Consider the following 27,078-nt stretch of genomic DNA (forward strand, 5'->3'; position numbering starts at 1 on the left):
ACACAAAAACTTAAATATAACCACTGAACCATCAAAATGATGTCAAGGTCAGATGACACCTGCCAGCTAGACATGTACACCTTACCATCATTCCATACACCAAATATAGTTGACCTATTGCATACAAAATAAGAAAAACTGACCAAAACACAAAAACTTAAATATAACCACTGAACCATCAAAATGAGGTCAAGGTCAGATGACACCTGCCAGCTAGACATGTACACCTTACCATCATTCCATACACCAAATATAGTTGACCTATTGCATACAAAATAAGAAAAACTGACCAAAACACAAAAACTTAAATATAACCACTGAACCATGAAAATGAGGTCAAGGTCAGATGACACTTGCCCGCTAGACATGTACACCTTACAATCATTCCATACAACAAATATAGTAGACCTATTGCATAAAGTATGAGAAAAACAGACCAAAACACAAAAACTTAACTATAACCACTGAACCATGAAAATGAGGTCAAGGTCAGATGACACCTGCCAGTTGGACATGTACAACTTACAATCCTTCCATACACCAAATATACTAGCCCTATTGCTTATAGTATCTAAGATATGGACTTGACCACCAAAACTTAACCTTGTTCACTGATCCATGAAACGAGGTCGAGGTCAAGTGAAAACTGTCTGACGGGCATGAGGACCTTGCAAGGTACGCACATACCAAATATAGCTATCCTATTACTTATAATAAGAGAGAATTCAACATTACAAAAATTCTGAACTTTTTTTTCAAGTGGTCACTGAACCATGAAAATGAGGTCAAGGACATTGGACATGTGACTGACGGAAACTTCGTAACATGAGGCATCTATATACAAAGTATGAAGCATCCAGGTCTTTCACCTTCTAAAATATAAAGCTTTTAAGAAGTTAGCTAACACCGCCGCCGCCGTAGCCGCCGCCGGATCACTATCCCTATGTCGAGCTTTCTGCGACAAAAATCGCAGGCTCGACAATAATAACCAACCAGATGCTCCACAGGGCGCAGCTTTATACGACCGCAGAGGTTGAACCCTGAACGGTTGGGGCAAGTATGGACACAACATTCAAGCTGAATTCAGCTCTAAATTTGGATTGTGATTAAATAGTTGACACAGCATAGGTTTCCGACACAGAATGAATGTGGTCTAATGAACTTAAAATATTTTTTTTGTCTTTGAGCAATTCACTATGCTGTTGAAAATTAATCCTCTCAAAAAATGTTTGAAGAAATTTTCTTTTTATTTATGAAATCTCAAATGAGAAAAATTTACCCCCCCCCCCTCCCATTTTTTTTTCACATCCCCCTTTCCCTTTTTCCAAAACTGATCTCAATTCAAATTTCTTATGGAGTTTGCAACAGATAACTACTCATTTAAATACATCATAAAATATAAAAAAAAATTAACCCCCCAACCCATTTTTTTTTAACATCCCCCTTTCCCTTTTTCCTAAACTGATCTCAATTCAAATTCCTAATGGAGTTTGCAACAATAACTACTCATTTAAATACATCATAAAATATTAAAATGTAAAATAAAGTGCTTGTTATCACTGAATGGTAAAGATTGTTTTAATTTATCAGTTGGTAGTAAAAGTGAATATACATTGTATATTGAATAAAACAATGATTTAAGTTGATTCAACTACTATTCTGGACAAAGAAAGATAACTCCAATTGAAAATTTCTTGCTATTGCACAATATTGTGCAATTAGATATTTCTTGCTATTGCGCAATACTGTGCAATTGAAAATATTTGCTATTGCACAATACTGTGCAATTGAAGATTTCTTGCTATTGCGCAATACTGTGCAATTGAAAATTGCTTGCTATTGCACAATACTGTGCAATTGAAGATGTCTTGCTATTGCTGAATACTGTGCAATTGAAAATTTCTTGCTATTGCACAATACTTAATATAATAATTTTGGATCCTGATTTGAACCAACTTAAAAACTGGGCCCATAATAAAAAATCTAAGTATATGTTTAGATTCAGCATATCAGAAAAGCCCAAGAATTCAATTTTTGTTAAAATCAAACTTAGTTCAATTTTGGACCCTTTGGACTTTAATGTAGACCAATTTGAAAACGGGACCAAAAATTAAGAATCTACATACACAGTTAGATTTGGCATATCAAAGAACCTCAATTATTCACTTTTTGATGAAATCAAACAAAGTTTAATTTTGGACCCCGATTTGGACCCACTTGAAAACTGGGCCAATAATCAAAAATCTAAGTACATTTTTAGATTCAGCATATCAAAGAACCCCAAGGATTCAATTTTTGTTAAAATCAAACTGAGTTTAATTTTGGACCCTTTGGACCTTAATGTAGACCAATTTGAAAACGGGACCAAAAATTAAGAATCTTCATACACAGTTAGATTCGGCATATCAAAGAACCCCAATTATTCAATTTTTGATGAAATCAAACAAAGTTCAATTTTGGACCCTTTGGGCCCCTTATTCCTAAACTGTTGGGACCAAACCTCCCAAAATCAAACCCAACCTTCCTTTTATGGTCATATACCTTGTGTTTAAATTTCATAGATTTCTATTTACTTATACTAAAGTTATGGTGCGAAAACCATGAATAATGCTTATTTGGGCCCCTTTTTGACCCCTAATTCCTAAACTGTTGGGACCAAAACTCCCAAAATCAATCTCAACCTTCCTTTTGTGTTCATAAACCTTGTGTTTAAATTTCATTGATTTCTATTTACTTATACTAAAGTTATTGTACGAAAACCAAGAATAATGCTTATTTGGGCCCATTTTTGGCCCCTAATTCCTAAACTGTTGAAAACAAAACTCCCAAAATCAATCCCAACCTTCCTTTTGTGGTCATAAACCTTGTGTCAAAATTTCATAGATTTCAATTTACTCAAACTAAAGTTATAGTGCGAAAACCAAGAAAATGCTTATTTGGGCCCTTTTTGGCCCCTAATTCCTAAAATGTTAAGACCAAAACTCCCAAAATCAATCCCAACCTTCCTTTTGTGGTCATAAACCTTGTGTTAAAATTTCATAGATTTCTATTCACTTTTACTAAAGTTAGAGTGTGAAAACTAAAAGTATTCGGATGACGACGACGCCAACGTGATAGCAATATACGACGAAAAATTAAAATTTTTGCGGTCGTATAAAAACAGCGAAATTTCCTTAAAATTACCAATTTAGGGGCAGCAACCCAACAACGGGTTGTCCGATTCATCTGAAAATTTCAGGGCAGATAGATCTTGACCTGATAAACAATTTTACCCCTGTCAAATTTGCTCTAAATGCTTTGGTTTTTGAGTTATAAGCCAAAAACTGCATTTTACCCCTATGTTCTATTTTTAGCCGTGGCGGCCATCTTGGTTGGTTGGCCAGGTCACGCCACATATTTTTTAAACTAGATACCACAATGATGATTGTGGCCAAGTTTGGTTAAATTTGGCCCAGTAGTTTCAGAGGAAAATATTTTTGTAAAAGTTAACGACGACGACGGACGCCAAGTGATGAGAAAAGCTCACTTGGCCCTTTGGGCCAGGTAAGCTAAAAAACTATAACATGAACACATTGCATAATATCTTTCGAAAAAAATTCATAACAGAAATTGACAGTTTTTTACAGTGAAATTAATCACTGGACTATAGTTATTATGTTCAGGCATAAATAGTTTGTTTTATATTCTTTTTATTTATTATTAATTTTTTTTTTCATTTTCCCCTCACTTTTTATGAGGCTGGTTCAAAAAGTTTTTATATTGAGAACAAATGATAAGAAAAATGAAGATATATTACTTTCCATGTAAGAGTAATCCTTTTAGAAGGCAAACTGCCAAAAACATTTATTCAAATACCAAAAAAAATAAAAATGGTATATGAACATTCTGTTTTCCAGATTTTGTTGCACTCCTGACACTTACCAAATACAACAGTTGAAAGAAAATATATGAAATATAGAAGAATAAGTTGATGTTTAAGAAAAATGCATTCAATCAACTAAAGAACAATGAATCTAACATTAAAACAATCATAGTTAAGAAATTTTTCTTCATTTATTGGCTACAATTTTGTAATTTTTCTAATAAAAAATGTAAAAAATTGCCAAAATATCTCAAATTATCTTCAATTTTGTTTTCAAAAAGTAGTTGAAGTAGATCACTAATTGGTTCTGATCCTTAAAAATATATTTTATTTCAAATGATTAATATTCTCAAAGCAAACATACCGGTATATGATCTATTAAATTTGCTTTTATCCATACATATTTATAGAAACGTACCTTCATTTCACCTATTTCTGTTGCACTCCTGACACTGTTAATGTAGAACAATTATAAAATGGACTAAAACTATAAAAGATTGTGTTTTGCATTCATAATTCTTTTCAAGGATGCATTCACAAAGTAATGTTTACCTTTAAGAAATGAGAAACAAAAAATATAATGAAAAATACCAGAAATCATGTAATACAATATGATTTCTTCTAATTTTCAATTTGAAAACTTAATCATATAAATAAATCAATAACAAAATACTTTATTGTTTCCTTAAACACCTCTACTAATGGTATGAATGGTAAAAATTAATGCATTGACAATGATTTACATATAAAAGTATCAAAGCTAAATAATTGTATTATAAAAGTGTTGCACTCCTGACATAGAATTAGTTAGCCCTATTGGAAAATAAAATCTTTTTCTGTCATCTTTTTTACAGGAATCTAGTCTCATATACTGCTTCTCCAGAAAAATAAAGCAAAAGTTTATATTGAAGTGATTATTTTTGACTGGTAACTGTCAAAAGTCAACATGTTGCACTCCTGACCATGTAGGGTGTGCTCATAAAATTGGCTCTCACAAATTGGATGTGAGTTCCAGCATTGAAATATTTGTTTGATTGGACAGATGAGATATTGTTTTAAAAGTTTAAATGTCTTTTATACATACATTGCCGTCCTTGAATTAAAAATACACAATTCTATACAAATTGGTCATTTTGTGTGTTGCACTCCTGACAGGGTACTACACCTTTTTTTAATTGAGAAAAAAGTGACATCCTACGCCTCAAATGTTTAATCATTATTGGAAATTAAAGGTATATATATACATTGAAGTTTTTGACACAACAGCTGCTTTTTGATATAAATCTTTTTATTTTAAACGGCAAGACTTTGAAAAAGTCTCTTTTTTATGTCACAACCAGGTGCTCCGCAGGGCGCAGCTTTATACGACAGCAGAGGTCGAACCCTGAACAGTTGGGGCAAGTATGGACAAAACATTCTAGCGTGATACAGCTCTGAATTTGGATTGTGATCAAATTTTTGACATTACATGGTTTTTTTTTACACAAAACAAATGTCAAGATTTTACATTTTTTACAATTAAAGATTTCTTCTTCAAACTTTTTAAATCTAAAATTAAATAGTTGACACAGCATAGGTTTCTGACACAGAATGAATGTGGTCTAATGAACTTAAAAGTTTGTTTTTGCCTTTTAGCAATTCACTATGCTGTTGAATATTAATCCTCTCAAAAAAATGTTTGAAGAAATTTTCTTTTTATTTATGAAATCTGAAATGAGAAAAATTTAACCCCCCCCCCCCCTTTTTTCACATCCCCGTTTCCTTTTTTCCAAAACTGATATCAATTCAAATTTCTAATGAAGTTTGCAACAATAACTACTCTTTTAAATACATCATATAATATTAAAATGTAAAATAAAGTGCTTGTTATCACTGAATGGTAAAGATTGGTTGGTAGTAAAAGTGAATATACATTGTTTATTGTATAAAACAATAAAAAAAACTTCATCAGCAACATTTTATATTGGCAAATTTCCAATGAAGTTATTTACATAAAGTAATGGGCAAATAAAAATAGAAAATGACATCATAGTCATGTCTGGCAAATGTCCAAAATACATTATCTAAAAACATTTTAGATAAGATAAGGAAATAAGATGTAAAAAAACTGCTTGTTATCACTGAATGGTAAAGATTATTTTAATTTATCAGTTGGTAGTAAAAAGTGAATATACAATGTATATTGTATATAACAAAGATTTAAGTTGATTCTGGACAAAGAAAGATAACTCCAATTAAAAAAAAATCTTGCTATTGCACAATATTTTGCAATTAGATATTTCTTGCTTACTATTCTGGACAAAGAAAGATAACTCTAATTAAAAAAAAATTAGCTATTTCACAATATTGTGCAATTAGATATTTCTTGCCATTGCGCAATACTGTGCAATTGAAAAGACTTGCTATTGCACAATACTTAATATAATAATTTTAGATCCTGATTTGGACCAACTTGAAAACTGGGCCCATAATAAAAAAATCTAAGTACATTTTTGGATTCAGCATATCAAAGAACCCCAAGATTTCAATTTTTGTTAAAATCAGACTAAGTTTAATTTTGGACCCTTTGGACTTTAGTGTAGACCAATTTGAAAACAGGATCAAAAATGAAGAATCTACATACACAGTTAGATTTTGTATATCAAAGAACCCCATTTATTCAATTTTTGATGAAATCAAACAAAGTTTAATTTTGGACCCTGATTTGGACCAACTTGAAAACTGGGCCAATAATCAAGAATCTAAGTACATTTTTAGATTCAGCATATCAAAGAACCTAACTGATTGATTTTTTGTCAAAATCAAACTAAGTTTAATTTTGGACCCTTTGGACCTTAATGTAGACCAATTTGAGAAAAGACCAAAAGTTAAGAATCTACATACACAGTCATGACAGTTAGATTCGGCATATCAAAGAACCCCAATTATTCAATTTTGATGAAATCAAACAAAGTTTAATTTTGGACCCTTTGGGCCCCTTATTCTGTTGGGACCAAAACTCCCAAAATCAATACCAACCTTCCTTTTATGGTCATAAACCTTGTGTCTAAATTTCATAGATTTCTATTTACTTATACTAACGTTATGGTGCGAAAACCAAGAAAAATGCTTATTTGGGTCCCTTTTTGGCCCCTAATTCCTAAACTGTTGGGACCTAAACTCCCAAAATCAATACCAACCTTCCTTTTGTAGTCATTAACATTGTGTTTAAATTTCATTGATTTCTATTTACTTAAACTAAAGTTATTGTGCGAAAACCAAGAATAATGCTTATTTGGGCCCTTTTTTGGCCCCTAATTCCTAAACTGTTGAAACCAAAACTCCCAAAATCAATCCCAACCGTTCTTTTGTGGTCATAAACCTTGTGTCAAAATTTCATAGATTTCTATTAACTTAAACTAAAGTTATAGTGCGAAAACCAAGAAAATGCTTATTTGGGCCCTTTTTGGCCCCTAATTCCTAAAATGTTAGAACCAAAACTCCCAAAATCAATACCAACCTTCCTTTTGTGGTCATAAACCTTGTGTTAAAATTTCATAGATTTCCATTCACTTTTACTAAAGTTAGAGTGCGAAAACTAAAAGTATTCGGACGACGCCGACGACGCCGACGTGATAGCAATATACGACGAAAATTTTTTCAAATTTTGCGGTCGTATAAAAAGGTGTTGCACTCCTGACGTTTTAAGCATCATCTTCGGGAACCAATTCATTATTTTGAAAGATATCTCTTTAGATTTTTGGTATACAAGTGCAGAATATCACAACACATGCTATGGTGTGCCTCAAATCATTCAGACTGTCTGTAAATTAAGCTAATTGGCCAAATATGCTGTGCCTCATTTACTTTGAATTTCTCCCTTATATATGGTTAAACACTTCAATTTTGGCAAATTTTGAGTAATTATAAGGACATTCTTAACCAGAACCAAAATTTTATTGGAAGTATTTTAAATATTGTCTTTCAGATAACTAGAGGCTCTAAAGAGCCTGTGTCGCTCACCTTGGTCTATGTGCATATTAAACAAAGGACACAAATGGATTCATGACAAAATTGTATTTTGGTGATGGTGATGTGTTTGAAGTTCTTACTTTACTGAACGATTTTGCTTCTTACAATTATATCTATAATGAGCTTTGCCCATTAGTAACAGAGAACTATATTTGGTAAAAATTTACATATATTTACCAAATTAATGAAAATTGTTAATCAAAGAGCTGAATAGCTCTGAGGGGAAAGACGGCACTTGTTTCTATTTAATTATTTTTTTTGGAAAAGGGGGGGTATCTTTTGATAGTCTTCATATAAAGAATAAAAAAAAGAACAGCTAGAACATGTAGAAAGGTTGACGATATTGAAATCAATTGTTGTTTAATGTAATTTTGTTTCCTTAGTTTAGGATTCAATTTGGACCAATGGAAGAGATCTGCAACTTCTAAATCTAAACATATGATTAAAGTTGATAGTTAATTATCTAAATTTCAACTGAATTCTGTCATTTCACAACTACAATATTTTTTGAAATCTTAATTGTGTACCACTGAGCTGCAGGCTAGGGCCATTTTCCATTTTTTGTGACAGTACTCTTAGATTTTAAATTTTTTTCTTAAGAAAGTTTGGACTGAAAAATCTATTCAGTTTTAACTTTCCATTGATAAAGTTCCCAGTTACAACTCTCATCACAGGGAAACAGGTACTAATAAAAAAACAATATGATTGAGGTAAACTGTGTGAAGCTTGTTCCCAACTCCTAAATTTGAAATATTTGTAAATTTCATGAATAAATAGGTTTAAACTACAAAATGCAACATTTTAAAAAAAAAAAATTTTTATCATTACAATGATTATGTTGGTACACAAAAATTTAGTTTTAATGGAAGACTACTAATCCAATAAAATGTCACACTTTAAGTGTTTAGATACATTAACTTTTATTTTAGTGGATAATTACACAACAATTTAGGTGCTCCTGAATTGGAGGAAGATTCTCAAAACAGAATTTTTTACAGAAAAAAATTAATGAAATCGTTTCTTTCCCCTATATCATGTATCCCCACGATCTTTGTTTACTTTGAAAGTTGTTCACCTACAAATTAAAGTATTGCATGTTGATGTTTGAATCATCTACAGCAAACATTATTATGTTTAAATTTAACAAATACCTATGTGTAATTAGTGCACGATCTCGGAGAATGATTTAAATAACCAGTGAAGGATATCCCTGCTTCTGCGTAGTGTGGCATTCCAAGAATGACGTCACTATAAAATACAATGTAGGTTGGATATATTTAGAATATCTCGTCATACTGATTTTTCCGGATTGTAAAAGAAACATAAACAGTGTAAAGGAGAGCTCAAGATACGATAATTTCGTGAGAAACAGAAGGGAAATGTGTAAAAAAGTGTTTAAAGTCAAACTATTCATTTCTGGGTCTCCTTCTCTTCAATCTTAGTAAGATTTGTTGGGGGGTTTTCCACACTATAAAAACAAAATGAATGATGTGAGGGAATGTCACTATGGTCAACCCCATAGGGGATTGACGGCTTGAAGCCGTCTTCCCCAAAAATTGACTATAAAGGGCAATAACTCCTTAAGGGGTCAATTGACCATTTAGGTCATGTTGACTTATTTGTAGATCTTACTTTGCTGAACATTATTGCTGTTTACAGTTTATCGCTATCGATAATAGTATTCAAGATAACCAAAAACGGCAAAATTTCTTTAAAAATTACCAATTGGAGGGCAGCAACCCAACAACCAGTTGTCCAATTCATCTGAAAAATTCAGGGCAGATAGATATTGACTTGATTAACAATTTAACTTCTTGTCAGATTTGCTCTAGATGCGTTGAATTCATAGTTATAAGCCAAAAACTGCATTTTACCCCTATGTTCTATTTTAAGCCGTGGCGGCCATCTTGGTTGAATGGCCAGGTCATCGGACACATTTTTCAAACTAGATACCCCAAAGATGATTGTGGCCTAGTAGTTTCAGTGGAGATTTTGTAAAAGATTACTTAGATTTATGAAAAATGGTTAAAGATTGACTATAAAGGGCAATAACTCCTAAAGGGGTCAACTGACCATTTTGGTCATGTTGACTTATTTGTAGATCTTACTTTGCTGAACATTTTTGCTGTTTACAATTTATCTCTATCTATAATAATATTCAAGATAATAACCAAAAACAGCAAAATTTCCTCAAAATTACCAATTCAGGGGCAGCAACCCAACAACCGATTGACCGATTCATCTGAAAATTTCAGGGCAGATAGATCTTGACCTGATAAACATTTTTATCCCATGTCAGATTTCCTCAAAATGCTTTGGTTTTTGAGTTATAAGCCAAAAACTGCATTTTACCCCTATGTTCTATTTTTAGCGGTGGCGGCCATCTTGGTTGGTTGACCAGGTCACGCCACACATTTTTTAAACTAGATACCCCAAAGATGATTGTGGCCAAGTTTGGATTAATTTGGCCCAGTAGTTTCAGAGGAGAAGATTTTTGTAAAAGATTAATTTAATTTATGAAAAATGGTTAAAATTGACTATAAAGGGCAATAACTCCTAAACGGGTCAACTGACCATTTTAGTCATGTTGACTTATTTGTAGATCTTACTTTGCTGAATATTATTGCTGTTTACAGTTTATCTCTATCTATAATAATATTCAAGATAATAACCAAAAACAGCAAAATTTCCTCAAAATTACCAATTCAGGGGCAGCAACCCATCAACCGATTGACTGATTCATCTGAAAATTTCAGGGCAGATAGATCTTGACCTGATTAACATTTTTATCCCGTCAGATTTCCTCAAAATGCTTTAGTTTTTGAGTTATAAGCCCAAAACTGCATTTTACCCCTTTGTTCTATTTTTAGCCGTGGCGGCCATCTTGGTTGGTTGACCAGGTCACGCCACACATTTTTTAAACTAGATACCCCAAAGATGATTGTGGCCAAGTTTGGATTAATTTGGCCCAATAGTTTCAGAGGAGAAGATTTTTGTAAAAGATTACTTTAATTAACGAAAAATGGTTAAAAATTGACTATAAAGGGCAATAACTCCTAAACGGGTCAACTGACCATTTTGGTCATGTTGACTTATATGTAGATCTTACTTTGCTGAACATTATTGCTGCTTACAGTTTATCTCTATCTATAATAATATTCAAGATAATAACCAAAAACAGCAAAATTTCCGCAAAATTACCAATTCAGGGGCAGCAACCCAACAACCGATTGACCGATTCATCTGAAAATTTCAGGGCAGATAGATCTTGACCTGATAAACATTTTTACTCCGTGTCAGATTTGCTCTAAATGCTTTGGTTTTTGAGTTATAAGCCAAAAACTGCATTTTACCCCTATGTTCTATTTTTAGCCGTGGCGGCCATCTTGGTTGGTTGACCGGGTCACGCCACACATTTTTTAAACTAGATACCCCAATGATGATTGTGGCCAAGTTTGGTTTGATTTGGCCCAGTAGTTTCAGAGGAGAAGATTTTTGTAAAAGTTAACGACGACGGACGACGACGACGACGGACGACGGACGACGGACGACGACGGACGACGGACGCCAAGTGATGAGAAAAGCTCACTTGGCCCTTCGGGCCAGGTGAGCTAAAAAAAATAATTCATTTATGTTAATGATGACTTTCGATACAAAATTAAACAAAAATATGATAATTTCCATTAACATGATTAATGTCTAAAAATTGATATTTAGAATACAAGTTAAAGTTAAACCTAAATACTGTTAACATTCCTTTATTTTTCTTTTCTTATATTTAAAAGCTACAATCGATCAATTTCTGCATTATACAAAAAAGTTCATATTTTTCATTCCATTTGACAAGGTCTGTTTCTTTAACTATATAAGAAAAAGTATTATTTTCATTTTCAACTTTATTAACAACCATGAGTTTCATTCCATCAGGCACTACAACAAGTCCTGCTATTTCTTCCTGGTTAAAGGATAAACCTGCCATACACTGCTGAAAACACTGCTCAGTAGATCGCTTCAAATGTGTAGCAAACAATACATGTGTTCCATATTTATTGTAGGATGATATTTCCACTACAATTTTTACTTGCCTTTCCTCAATGGTATCTTTTAACAGAACAAGATGTGGTTTATGTGGCTCAAAGTACTTGTGTAATAAATAAGGCTTAACAAGGAAGTTGCCTGGATTTTCAAGCAAAAGAGACATGTCAGTATCTGTATTTGGATCAAGATTTTTTGTGTTTTCAATGTCTGACAAGATATTGTTCCCTGCAGGTGACGGAGAACGTGACCTCGATCTGGATCTAAAACCATTAGCTTTAGGATGCAAAATGTTCTGACGTAACGGTACTCTACCTCGAACTTGACCATTTTGATGTTTTAACTCTTCATATTCCAGCTGATCCTCATGACAACCATAAACTAAGCAGTGAAGGACTCCATTTTCTATTGAGCTGTTAAATGAAGGATTTGATGGTGGTATAACTGTAAAATTGTCAGTCTCCCCAAAAACTGTTACATTTAAAATATTATCTATAAAGAATTTCATCATTAGTTCTCCCATTGAATGAAACCCTTCCAGCATAGCATGAAGTATGGTCTGAATATCCAATGTATTAATCTGAAAAATGATTATTATAACAAGTTTTAATATAAAAAAAAATGGATACTGTCAGTAAGTAGCACAGCACGAGTTCATTACACAAATTATAAGTACTTCAAACTTGTTTGAAGTAACTGCAATCATTCTCTGAAATAGGTATAATGTTAGTTACTATTTTGTTTCTACTTGTGTTTTTGTTATCTATCATACCATTATACAGTTCAGTGTATGTAATGATTTTTATTGTACATATTTTTATGCACCTTTTATAAGTCAATTGATCATGATCAGAAGGGGGAAGGTTGAGATCTCAAACAAGAGCATACATACTGAAATGTCTCACCTGCTTTACTGATTTTGAAAGCCTTAAAATTAAGGTCTTACTACTTAGAAAATGATCAATGATCCATGAAAATTATGTCAAGGTCAGACAAACAATACATGTACACCTTGCATTGTTCTATATACCAAATATTGTTAATCTATATAACTATATAGTATCTGAGAACTGACCTAATCACGAGACTTAACATTGAGCAAGAAACCATAATATGAGGTCAAGGTCTTATTAACCCTGCCAGACAGACAAGTGCATCTTATAATTATAATATAAGGTAGGATGATGCCTGTCAGATGGACACCTGCACCTTACAATCATTCAATAAAGCAAACATAACTGACTGTTTACTTATACTTTCTGAAAAATGACCATATCAAGAAAAATTTAAAAGAGGTTAAGGTCAAGTTAACGCTGTCTAACGGGTGCAAATATAAACCCAACATTTTGTATGACTGTCAATCAGACAACCATCCACCAAACCCCAAAGGACATGGAAGATCCGAAGTAAACAACTACAGGTCACAATGTATACAGCCTTCAACAATAATCAAAATCAATACCAGATTGTACGCTATCAAAGGACATGGAAGATCCGAAGTAAACAACTACAGGTCACCATGTATACAGCCTTCAACAATAATCAAAATCAATACCAGATTGTACGCTATCAAAGGACATGGAAGATCCGAAGTAAACAACTACAGGTCACCATGTATACAGCCTTCAACAATAATCAAAATCAATACCAGATTGTACGCTATCAAAGGACATGGAAGATCCGAAGTAAACAACTACAGGTCACCATGTATACAGCCTTCAACAATAATCAAAATCAATACCAGATTGTACGCTATCAAAGGACATGGAAGATCTGAAGTAAACAACTACAGGTCACCATGTATACAGCCTTCAACAATAATCAAAATCAATACCAGATTGTACGCTATCAAAGGACATGGAAGATCCGAAGTAAACAACTACAGGTCACCATGTATACAGCCTTCAACAATAATCAAAATCAATACCAGATTGTACGCTATCAAAGGAACAGGGAAACAAAATGGGAAAGAATCTGAATAAACACCCTGTAAGAAGGAACAAAGTTGAACATTGCCATAGAAAAAATGAAAATAAACAATAGGGACCCAAAATTGTCTCTTTTTTATATCAATTTTAGTATTAAAAAAAATATTCAAAATTTTGAAGAAAAAAATATGAACCCCCTTAATTAAATTTGAAAAAAAATCCCCCCAAACTTTTTGACCCCCTCCCCTTCCCTTTGAGTAATTACCCCCAAACTAAATCCCAGCTTTCCCTTTGTGGTGTGGAACCTTGTAGTACAATTTCAGAGAGATCGATACACTCACACACAAGTTATTGTCTTGAATTTAGAAAAATGCTTGTTTTTGGCCCTTTATTCCTAAACTGTTGGTACCATGACCCCCCAAATCAATCCCAACCTTCCTTTTGTGGTATTGAAACTTCTGGTAAAATTTCATAGAGATCCATTCACTTAAACCAAAGTTTTTTTTGCATTCGTATAAAAATTAATCAAAATATAACTAAAAACAATGAACAGAGTCAGAAACAAACTTCTTATGAGATGGTAGCAACTATTTATACTAGTTATACATTCTATATGACCTATATGAGAGAAAGGGAAAGAAAAGAAATACAAATTTTACATGTTTAAAAGACAAAATTACTGTTGGCATTAGAAATTATTATTAGAAGTTTGGTGTTTTCTAGAAGAATTTAAAAACATGTATAAAAATACAAATACTTTGATCACAAAACAAAAAAAAACATCTACATGTATATATATATATATATATGTCAACATACATATGGTCTCCCACAAAAAAAAAAAATGTCAATTTAGTTTGTTTGGCTTTGACTGGGGGCAAGTAAGGTAACGGCCTTATTTGACTCAAAATATCATCATTATCATGTCCATTATTTCAGGATGAAAAGTGTTTTAAGTTGATGAATTAGCAACAAACTGAAATTGAACAAATTTTGTCTCACGTTTCCAAATTTACATTTGAATTTTTACCAAAAATATGCCTCTATATCAGTGCTAAGTGTTTATTGTTTTTTTGATAGTTGGTGTATTTGTGCTTCGTACCCATTTACTGAGTTAAGCCATTTGCAACTGACTTTTATATTTTGTTCTTATGTCATTGTGCTGTAACATCACTGTCCTAATTTAGGAGGAGGATTGAGCACTTACAAATATGTTCCTTTGTGTGCCTGTCCCAAGTCAGGAGCCTGTAATTCAGTTGTTGTTGATTCATGTCTGTCATATATGTTTTTCGTAAATTGTTTTGTATAAAATAGGCAGTTAGTTTTCTCTATTGAATTGTTTCACGTTTTTCATGTCGGGCCTTTTAAAGCTGGCTATATGGTACGGGTCTTTCTCATTGTTGAAGGCTGTAGGGTGACCTATAATTACTCTGCATCATTTGAACTCTGGTTGATAGTTGTCTCATTGGCAATCCTACCACATCTCCTTATTTTTATATTACTCTGATACAGATTTGATGAAATTTTCCAAATCTTCTGGATTTTTACCAAGTTTAGGCTTGAAAGAAATAAAGTGCAGTAATCCAAAAAACTAAAAATTTTATTCAGATAGATCTTATTTATCATAACATGTATAATCAAAAACCAATTGTTCAGAGAACAATTGAAGGTCTTTCCACCAGTTAATATCTATTTTGATATTAAAATATAACCAGATGCTCCGCAGGGCGTAGCTTTATACGACCGCAGAGGTTGAACCCTGAACGGTTGGGGCAAGTATGGACACAACATTCAAGCTGGATTCAGCTCTAAATTTGGATTGTGATTAAATAGTTGACATAGCATAGGTTTCTGACACAGAATGAATGTGTTCTAATGAACTTAAAATTTTTGTTTTCTCTTAGAGCAATTCACTATGCTGTTGAATATTAATCCTCTCAAAAAAATGTTTGAAGAAATTTTCTTTTTTATTTATGAAATTTCAAATGAGAAAAATTGAACCCAATTTTTTTAATCACATCCCCCTTTCCCTTATTCCAAAACTAATCTCAATTAAAATTTCTAATGGAGTTTGCAACAATAACTACTCATTTAAATACATCATAAAATATTAAGATGTAAAAAAACTGCTTGTTATCACTGAATGGTAAAGATTATTTTAATTTATCAGTTGGTAGTAAAAAGTGAATATACATTGTATATTGTATATAACAAAGATTTAAGTTGATTCTGGACAAAGAAAGATAACTTCAATTAAAAAAAATCTTGCTATTGCACAATATTTTGCAATTAGATATTTCTTGCTTACTATTCTGGACAAAGAAAGATAACTCTAATTAAAAAAAAATTTGCTACTTCACAATATTGTGCAATTAGATATTTCTTGCCATTGCGCAATACTGTGCAATTGAAAAGACTTGCTATTGCACAATACTTAATATAATAATTTTAGATCCTGATTTGGACCAACTTGAAAACTGGGCTCATAATAAAAAATCTAAGTACATTTTTGGATTCAGCATATCAAAGAACCCCAAGATTTCTATTTTTGTTAAAATCAGACTAAGTTTAATTTTGGACCCTTTGGACTTTAGTGTAGACCAATTTGAAAACAGGACCAAAAATGAAGAATATACATACACAGTTAGATTTGGTATATCAAAGAACCCCATTTATTCAATTTTTGATGAAATCAAACAAAGTTTAATGTTGGACCCCGATTTGGACCAACTTGAAAACTGGGCCAATAATCAAGACTCTCAGTACATTTTTAGATTCAGCATATCAAAGAACCTTACTGATTCATTTTTTGTCAAAATCAAACTAAGTTTAATTTTGGACCCTTTGGACCTTAATGTAGACCAATTTGAAAACGGGACCAAAAGTTAAGAATCTACATACACAGTCATGACAGTTAGATTCAGCATATCAAAGAACCCCAATTATTCAATTTTGATGAAATCAAACAAAAGTTTAATTTTGGACCCTTTGGGCCCCTTATTATGTTGGGACCAAAACTCCCAAAATCAAACCCAACCTTTCTTTTATGGTCATAAACCTTGTGTTTAAATTTCATAGATTTCTATTTACTTATACTAACGTTATGGTGCGAAAACCAAGAAAAATGCTTATTTGGGTCCCTTTTTGGCCCCTAATTCCTAAACTGTTGTGACCTAAACTCCTAAAATCAATACCAACCTTCCTTTTGTAGTCATTAACATTGTGTTTAAATTTCATTGATTTCTATTTACTTAAACTAATGTTATTGTGCGAAAACCAAGAATAATGCTTATTTGGGCCCTTTTTTGGCCCCTAATTCCTAAACTGTTGAGGTGTAATACCACCAATTCATGGTATGTCACATCCGGTTGCATACGAAAGTAGGCCTAAAAAAATATTCCCTTGAATTTGACAGTTGTAGAAAATTAACCCTGCATTTCAATGCACTTAAATTTTTCTGAGTCGTAAATATGTATGTTGGGTGTCTGAAAGCATCATTCTTTTTTTATTTGATGGTCTTATAAAATATTTTGGAACGTTCAGGTTACATAGTTACCAAAGCAGGTAACCAGTAAATAACAGTGTAAAAATTGGGTTGTCTACCCTCGGCGGTGGTTACTTTCTTATATGCAATGAAATGTAGTGTGAAATTTTCACTGTATCACTGGAAAGGATTGAACTTTACACATGCAAAGTATTTCTTTGGTTGAAATAAAGGTAAATACTGTACGATTTTTTTAAAAGTGCCAATTTAACAAAGACTAATAGGGAAAAATCAATGGTGGTATTACACCTATTTAGGGAAACAGAATGTGCACTCGTGACCCTATTGTACTTTCATTTTTAAAAGTTATTAATAAACCAGTTCATACATTGTAAACATGGACTTTTCGGAATGGATTTAGACACAGAAAGTACGTTTGAGGTAAAATTACATTGAAATGGGGGTTTACGGGTGTTTTCTTAGTCAAATGGGTGGACAGACAAAGCTGTATTTAGATTACTGTGTTAAATTTTAAATTACCCTTACAGTTTTTGTTTTGTTTATACAACATGTGAATTTTTTATTTCAGTGTTAACCATGTTCTGAAGAGCATTCTGTTGAAAAATCTTATATGTGAATTGGTCTGCAGATGACACTTCAGCATTAAAGTATGTATCAACTATCATCATGTTTTTTTTTGTTTTGGCCGCAAAAGTTTACAATTTGCCATTGTGCCGTCTACATTTTGCACAGACAATAACTCATCTAAACACTTATTTGTCCTGGATTTATACACATCAGAATCCAGTCTCACATACTTAAACTTTATAATTCTTACCAATTATTTTTTGTACCAGCATTCCAAGGGACATAACCCTTTTTAAAAACATTTTGAGGTATTTTTTTATTACTCTTTCTCCCCATTTTCTAATGTAAAATACAAGAAAGTGGACTTTTTGTGTAAATCTATTAGAAATATACTGTTATGAGTAAATAAAAAGACTTTGATACCAGTAGCAATAAATGATTGACTGAAAGGGAACCGTTATTTCTCACACTAGGGGAACAGACCAAAAACTCAAGTTACACATAAGGGCTTATAGAAACTTCTGTGTAGACTGTTAACATTTATAGAGACAGTTCTTTCAGCTAAAACACTTTAATTATTGATTTAACTTTACATTTATTTCACTTTTGTGGGAAAATAATCACATTTGTTTTATTTTTTAGACAAAAGATATCAAGTTTTGATGAAAAAGGAAGGAAGGAGGGAAAATGGACCAAAACAGACCAAAACAGACCTTCAAATGAACTCTAAAAGGTGCAATAAAATTGTTTATCATCTTAAAGTTGTCTTTTGTATTCTATTTAATTGTTTGAATGCATATATCATGAGTTTATGATCAGATATTAGTCAACACTGCATTTTATAATGATACACTGAAATTAGGATTTTTCGAAGAAATTGGACTGAAATTGCCGTAGGATATGGCCTTACATTATAGTGATTTTCTCTGAAACTATAGTTCTGACTGAGACAAAACTTGACAGTTAAGCTTGAAATAACTTGCAATTGGAGGGGAAAAAATTGCATTAAGTTTATTTGACATTTAGGTGTTCTTTAGGTGTAATACCACCAATTCATGGTATGTCACATCCGGTTGCATACGAAAGTAGGCCTAAAAAAATATTCCCTTGAATTTGACAGTTGTAGAAAATTAACCCTGCATTTCAATGCACTTAAATTTTTCTGAGTCGTAAATATGTATGTTGGGTGTCTGAAAGCATCATTCTTTTTTTATTTGATGGTCTTATAAAATATTTTGGAACGTTCAGGTTACATAGTTACCAAAGCAGGTATCCAGTAAATAACAGTGTAAAAATTGGGTTGTCTACCCTCGGCGGTGGTTACTTTCTTATATGCAATGAAATGTAGTGTGAAATTTTCACTGTATCACTGGAAAGGATTGAACTTTACACATGCAAAGTATTTCTTTGGTTGAAATAAAGGTAAATACTGTACGATTTTTTTAAAAGTGCCAATTTAACAAAGACTAATAGGGAAAAATCAATGGTGGTATTACACCTTGAGACCAAAACTCCCAAAATCAATCCCAACCGTTCTTTTGTGGTCATAAACCTTGTGTCAAAATTTCATAGGTTTCTATTAACTTAAACTAAAGTTATAGTGCGAAAACCAAGAAAATGCTTATTTGGGCCCTTTTTGGCCCCTAATTCCTAAAATGTTGGGACCAAAACTCCCAAAATCAATACCAACCTTCCTTTTGTGGTCATAAACCTTGTGTTAAAATTTCATAGATTTCCATTCACTTTTACTAAAGTTAGAGTGCGAAAACTAAAAGTATTCGGACGCTGGACGACGACGACGACGACGACGACGCCGACGACGACGCCGACGCCAACGTGATAGCAATATACGACGAAAATTTTTTCAAAATTTGCGGTCGTATAAAAAATCAGTCTAAAATGTCAGTTCATATGGCTTTATGATGTATAGATATGAATTTAACGCAAAGGTCAAAATCTAGAACGTCAAATTAACCTATGACCTTGACCTCAATTTCAAGGTCACAAACTGAGGATTTCAAATCAAAAGACCCTAGTCTCTAATATGTATGGTTAATAAGTTATATCACTTTAAACATAATTTAAGATATGATAGGGCTAAAACTCCCATTCATTGTTTACGCACCCTTTCAACTAAAATTATTTAGTTACCACATGTCGCAACTAACAATTTATACAAAATAATTTGTCGATATCTTATAAGGTTAATAAAAATGAGTGAAAATAAGACAAATTCAAAAATTAGAATATGACCTTGACCTTTGACCTTGACCTAATTTTATTTTTTTTGGACCAAGGACCTCAAATCAAAAGATCCTAGGTCTCTATCACTTAAGGTGTTCCAGTTTAAAATACATTTCAAAATTTCAAATACAAAAAAGGAAATAACTCTCATATGGAGCGTTCATATTGCTTCGGTCGAAATTGGACAAATCATGCGAAGGATATAACGAGCAATTTTATAAAATAAATTTGTCGTAATCTTTTACAGTTGCGAAGGAGTTGTGGACACAAGGAAAACAGTGTTTGGGGAGATAACTCCTACAAAGAAAAGTATTCGGTTACGCAGGGTAAATTTCAAAAGCGCAGAAACTGTTCGATATCATATACCAAATATCTAAGCGACATATTGCGAAACAAATGTTTATCGCAAGAACAAAATTTGGCGGAAGAAAAAAAAAATAATCAGAAGAAAAACAATAGGTCTTTCCACAGAAAAGTGGAAAGACCTAATAATCATAATGTTACAAGATCTGTCGACACAAGAGCTGTGTTTCTGGTCCTGAAAAACAATGGAAACTCGCCTTCTCTCTCTGTGTTTGTTGGAAAATTGAAATTGATACTAATTATGATGTCAAAGAATGATTATCTAATCTAGCTATTGTTCAAAGTATGATTCATTGTTATAACAGCCATTGCTATGGTAAATAAATTAAATAAAAGAAAGACATGAACAAGTAAAACAGTAAGAAACAATACTGTATCAAACTATGCTTCAGAAATATTTAATAATAATAACTGTTTTTGGTAAAATTTGTTAATTCTAATATCATGAATATGTTGATGACCTCATAGTAAAATGGTATTTCTGTACTTATCACCGTCTTTATAACCATAGTTTTATCATAATATTAAAAAAGAATGGCAAAATAACTATGTTTGAATTTCAGGCGCTAACAATAGCTCTTATCATATATCCCCCTTTATAGTATTTTTTTTCTCAAGTGTCTTTAAGAAGTCCAATTACTCCCCCCCCCCCCAACCCCCCCAAAAAAAAGTTTCTAAAGAGAACACTTCAATTCTAAGGATACTCTTGATATTCTAGCATGATCTTTATTCAAATAAAGAAAAAGAGGTTGTGTATTCCACATTGTAGTCCAACTATAATAAATAGACAAGAATCCAACATGATATCTTCAACAACGAAGAGTGCACACGCTGAAATGTCTTGCCTGCTTTACTGACCATTTACTGATTGATTTTATGTTGACAGTCCTAAAGATAAAGTTTTACTTCAAGTATCACATATATATATGCATAAACTTAAAACTATCAATGATCCATGAAAATGAGGTCCTGGTCAGATAAACCAAGCCAGACAGACATGTACACCTTACAATCATTCCATACACTAAATATAGTTGACCTATTACTTATAGTATCTTAGGAAAGATCAAAACACAAAAACTTAACAGTGACTAATGAACCATGAATATGAAGTCAAGGACAAATGACACCTGCCAGACAGACATGTACACCTTACATTCATTCCATACACCAAATATAGTTGACATATTGCTTATAGTATTAGAAAAACAGACCAATACACAAAAACTTACCATTGACCAATGAACCATGAAAATGAGGCAAAGGACAAAAATGACACCTGCCAGACAGACATGTACACCTTACAATCATTCCATACACCAAATATAGTTGACCTATTGCCTAAAATATAAGAAAAAACTTAAACACAAAAACTAAACATTGACCAATGAACCATAAAAATGAGGTCAAGGACATATGACATATGCCAGACAAACATGTACACCTTACAATCATTCCATGTACACCAAATATAGTTGACCTATTGTTTATAGTATTAGAAAAACAGACCAAAACACAAAAACTTGCCATTGACCAATGCACCATGAAAATGAGGTCAAGGTCAGATGAAACCTGGCAAACTGACATGTACACCTTACAATCATTCCATACAACAAATATATTTGACATACTGCTTACCTTATCTGAGAAACAGACTTAATCACGCAACTTTAACCTTGATCACTGATCCATGGACTTAAACTTGTCAATGATAACGCTACATGTATGAAAAGTCAAGGGAAAACATTTTCCCGCCAAAATTTCAATGGCTAATATCTCGAAAGAAAACAACCATGGTGACCTATATATTTTTTTTTGCTCTTTTGATTCCATTATTAATCCCCTATCAATATATGCTAGTGTTTTGAAAAATTAAATATAGTTTTTTTTTTAAACTGAGAAGCCAATTCCCTTAACATTTGCTTAAAGGCCATAAGATAACTTGGCAGCCATCTTTTCCCAAAAGTTGTTGCCTTACCTCTCCAGCCTGTCTTACAACTGGAAGAACATCAGCAATTCTGCTCGGCAAAGTGGCTGATGAGTATGGTATATTATTTCCAGCACCTTGCCACACATCTTTGTGAAAACCATCATAAAGAGTCGTTGGAGCAACATTATTTTGAGGGGTCATCTAAAATACATGTTGAAAGATTATTCATCAAATTTATTGATTTTTATTGCATGAAACAACGAAACAGGATCTGCTTACCCGTCCGTGGCACCTTTTATCATTCCCAGTTTACTTGTCTTGTACCTAAGAGAATCTAACTATATGTCTATTAGTGCATATGGAATACATATTTTTTGCTCATTAATATTCTGTCAGCTGAGCCAAGCATACGTCTGCAGTTATTATCTTAAGTCCTGATCCTGATCCTAGGGTACATTAAATGCAATAGCAGCTTAGAAAAAATTACAAATAAACAATCTTTGACAAGAGATTTGGGAAGAAATATGAGGGTTTAAAAGCAATAAATGGATCAAACATAAACTATAGACAATTTTAATCACGTTTTAATGAAGTAACAAATTCATTTGATCATTTTGATTGGTTTGCATAAATTGTTGACTTGTTTCTTTGAAATAAAATAGATCGGTCTTCAAAGTCAAAACTTTCACTTTGTTTCTGATATGCTATCAATTGTCTATGATTTTGAATGTCTTTACTTATCAATGAAAAAATGCTGTTACCTAAAATGAAAGTTTTTTTTCTCCCTTAGTCCTATTTTTCCTTTTTGATGATGTATTAGCCTCATTTCCCCCTTCATCTACAGTTAGTTTCCTAACTGACAATGTTCCTGGGGATGACTGTACTCATACTTTGTGAAAGGTCATTTTAACTGTGTTATGCATGACAATTACCTGAACAAGTAAAGCTGTTCTCAAGTTTGCCATAACATCTACAAATAATTGCCATTTCTGAGATGGTACTGAATGGTAATCTAATTCCAAATATAGATGTTGTACTGCAGGTTTTGTTGGAGCACAGGGCCAATCAACCTTCAAAAACTCATCAGTGTCTATAACTGGATTTACTTTTCCGTCATCAACTTTTTGAAAGCATATTCCAATTATCTCCCCTGTAACATTGTTGTCCAAATAAGAATTTCCTAGTGACACACATGGTACTCTTCCTCCATTTCTAGATATAAAATAAATATAATTAACTTGTATTGGAAAGCAAAAGTCACAAGCAGACAATTAATTTCAGAAGATAGACTCGACAAGTCCATGCCAGGACACTTTTTATCACATTTTTAGCGTATAATATTGAGTACAATAAAGTTTTGCTCAATGTCGAAGGCAGTACAGCACGTAAAGTGATCCAGAGCTATTGAAATTCATGTGGGATTTTGGTACTTGTAGCTGATACATTTTTTTCTCAGTTAAGGTAGATGGGGTGGGTCTAAATTAAAATTGATAGAACTTTTCTACAAGCTACAGCTTCAGATTTGGTATAGATTATACATTTGTACATGATAAACCCAATTTTTTGTGATAGAAAGAAAATTACAAAATAGATTTTTCAAGATAAAATATGAGAAGATATAGCTCTTATAATGTGCTGAAAATAAAAAGAAAAAGGAAAAATAGGGTCATGGGACTTGTTTATTGCTACAAAACAAAATAGGTAAATTCATAACACATAAATTTATAAAAGTTACATTATCTGAGTTATCTCCACTTATATCATGTATATGGCAAAGTTGAAAAAGATTGAATCAAACAAAAAATATTCTGTATTTGTAAATAACAGTCCAAAAATATGATAAAGCACATGTAATTTCTTCATTTAGATGATAAGTGTTATAAATGAATTAATTTCTTCTCTCAAAATTTGCACATTTCATTGAAGATGTAGACCAAATGTTTTCTGCTATTTCAATAAAATTGAGAATGGAAATGGGGAATGTGCCAAAGAGACAACAACCCGACCATAGAAAAAAACAACAGCAGAAGGTCACCAACAGGTCTTCAATGTAGCGAGAAATTCCCACACCCGGAGGCGTCCTCCAACTGGCCCCTAAACAAATATATACTAGGTCAGTGATAATGAACACCATACTAATTTCCAAATTGTACACAAGAAACTAAAATTAAAATAAAACAAGACTAACAAAGGCCAGAGGCTCCTGACTTGGGACAGGCGCAAAAATGCGGCGGGATTAAACATGTTTGTGAGATCTCAACCCTCCCCCTATACCTCTAGCCAATGTAGAAAAGTAAACGCATAACAATACGCACATTAAAATTCAGTTCAATAGAAGTCCGAGTCTGATGTCAGAAGATGTAATCAAAGAAAATAAACAAAATGACAATAATACATAAATAACAACAGACTACTAGCAGTTAACTGACATGCCAGCTCCAGACTTCAATTAAACTGACTGAAAGATTATGATTTCATCATATGAACATCAGGCACAATCCTTCCCGTTAGGGGTTTAGTATCATACCATCATAACATATATGAGAAGAACATAACCTGTGTCATGCCAACAACTGGTTTTTGAATAAATGTGTTTAGTTCCGATGCAAAGACCCTATAAGTGAATCAATATGAACGTCAAAATATGCAACCAATGTCTTTTACAATCCAAGATGGTGGAAGACATCAGATCTATCTTAAATCAGTATAAATTCTGCAGTTACATCAGGTCCTCATCAAAACAATAGAACAAATGTCCCCAACTTTGCACATATTATATCTTTCCAAAGAACTTTTTATAAATTTTTAATTTTGGACCCTTTGGACCTTAATGTGGAACAATTTAAAAACGGGGCCCAAAATCAAAAATCTAAATACAAAGTAGACTTGGCATATATCACAATACAGTACATTGTAATTTAATTTTTTATGAAATCAAACAAAGTGTAATGGGGGGGAAGATTAGGAGGGATCCTGATCCCGAAATCCCGGGCTTAATAACACCAGATCCCAAAATCCCGGGCTTAAAAACACGAAATCCTGAAGTCCCAAAATTTCGTAAAAAAGAATTCCCAGATCCCGAAAAAGGTCAATCCCAAATTCTAATGCAGTTATTTTGTATCAATGGTTCTGATTGGATGACAGTTAGCGTAAAATTCTCTATCTCCTTGTCTGTAACTAAGGAAGTCGACATTTTGAATTGCTGAATACATTGACATGTTATTTCTACAATAATAAGCCAAAAAACTCACATGTTGCACCTAAAAATCTTCTTTTTATTAAATTTTATTACATTTTGAAGCGGCAGTCGCCAGAAAACCCCCGGTGTTTATGTTTGACGCCGGAAGCATACCTATGACGTCACCAAGTGTACCTACCAAGAAGGATAACATTTTTTCGCGGAATTTTCTATAATGAAGCTTTGACACTGAATAGGGCTCTTCACGGTTAGTTCGGCCATATTGGATAGGGGGCAGATTTTCATAATAGAGGTAAAAATGGTGTGAAAAATACGGGAAAACATCATTAAAACAGAGCTGTTGCTTGGAAACACACATAGGATTTCCCACACTTTCATACCATTTCCACCTCCTTCCAAAAAATCTGCCCCCTATCCAATATGGCCGAACTAACCGTGAAGAGCCCTATTAATGATTGAAATTTAATTAGGAACTTGTTTTGCTACGCGTCGCCAGTTAAACTAAATTTGCGACAGTAAAACTACCGATGGACGTCCTTAAAGCTTCTAATACAATACAGTTATCTCTTGAATCCTGTGCTTAAAAACACCTGGTCCTGGAGTCCTGATAAAGGTCATATCCTCCCTCTTTAATTTTACAAATGAAATAAAAATATTTTTCTGAAGATATCAGGGGTCTGTTGTTTTAACGCAGTATTCCTTATTTGGAAAACAAACTGTCAAAACATGCTTATGGATAATTATGGCCGAATTGTTACTGTGGCCGAACTGGATGTGTGACCGAAACGTCTCAAAGGCTTCGGATAGCAGTAAACAGCCCTGCTTGTTAACTCAACTCGGGAGTCATAACTTCAGTTCTTCACATTTATACTCCTGAACTACAGGCTTCATATAACCCCAATTGTAAACATAGAGTCAAGGGAGACGGCAGGCCAAGGAACACTTCACCAATTTTAGGGCGACTGGTCCTTTTTTGATCTGTTGATAGGTTACAATATGTACACATGAAGTTCCTGCAAATAATCTTTTCAATAAAATAAAGAAATGTATGACGTCGTGTAATTTACTGCCGTTAACAAAACCTTTTTTTGAATTGGCGATAGTCGCACTTTCGATCCCTTTCTCTTTCCGCCATACTGTGTTCCGATTACAAGGTTGTTTCGGCACACAGCTACGTCGGCCATACTTTGTTTAGTTTCAGCCATGAAGTTGTATGGTAGTTTTTTTTATCTTATAAATATTTTTTATATAAATTGAGGAGGAATATATAATAAACCTCGTTAGTTTGCTGTCTAAACAACAATTAGACACAACATTATTTTTTCTTACACCTAGTTTATTTCTTGCAATGTTTTTTTTTCTTCAAAAAATACCCATATATCAGTTCCATGATTTCCGTACATTATTCATCGATTACAATGAATTCAGTAGTAC

General features: G+C 32.9%; 1 protein-coding gene and 1 long non-coding RNA gene across 3 annotated transcripts; one reads left to right on the top strand and one right to left on the bottom strand.

Annotated features, from left to right (window-relative positions):
* Positions 1–11,615: 11,615 nt before the first annotated feature.
* Positions 11,616–26,826, bottom strand: LOC139529765 (uncharacterized). Its single transcript, XM_071325642.1, has 4 exons — positions 26,727–26,826; positions 23,378–23,657; positions 22,494–22,646; positions 11,616–12,488 (listed from the first exon to the last, which is right to left on the bottom strand). The coding sequence occupies exons 1-4, from the start codon at positions 26,777–26,779 to the stop codon at positions 11,652–11,654; spliced, it is 1,323 nt and encodes a 440-aa protein (XP_071181743.1). The 5' UTR covers positions 26,780–26,826; the 3' UTR covers positions 11,616–11,651.
* Positions 17,219–18,669, top strand: LOC139529764 (uncharacterized). 2 transcript variants are annotated; one of them, XR_011665886.1, is made up of 3 exons: positions 17,219–17,553; positions 17,910–17,988; positions 18,551–18,669. It is a non-coding gene; the product is annotated as an uncharacterized lncRNA (long non-coding RNA). The 2 variants fall into 2 exon arrangements; XR_011665887.1 differs by lacking the exon at positions 17,219–17,553 and adding an exon at positions 17,701–17,761.
* Positions 26,827–27,078: the final 252 nt, after the last annotated feature.

The sequence above is a fragment of the Mytilus edulis genome, chromosome 7 (genome assembly GCF_963676685.1).
Source record: "Mytilus edulis chromosome 7, xbMytEdul2.2, whole genome shotgun sequence".
In the NCBI taxonomy this organism is placed as follows: Eukaryota; Metazoa; Mollusca; class Bivalvia; order Mytilida; family Mytilidae; genus Mytilus; species Mytilus edulis.

Coding starts and splice junctions, on each gene's coding strand:
- LOC139529765 (XM_071325642.1), bottom strand. CDS start 26,779: ATGGCGGAAAGAGAAAGGGATCGAAAGTGCGACTATCGCCAATTCAAA. Junction 22,647..23,377: donor GAACAGCTTTACTTGTTCAG/GTAATTGTCATG, acceptor CATGTATTTTAG/ATGACCCCTCAAAATAATGT. Junction 12,489..22,493: donor TTGTAAGACAGGCTGGAGAG/GTAAGGCAACAA, acceptor ATCATTTTTCAG/ATTAATACATTGGATATTCA.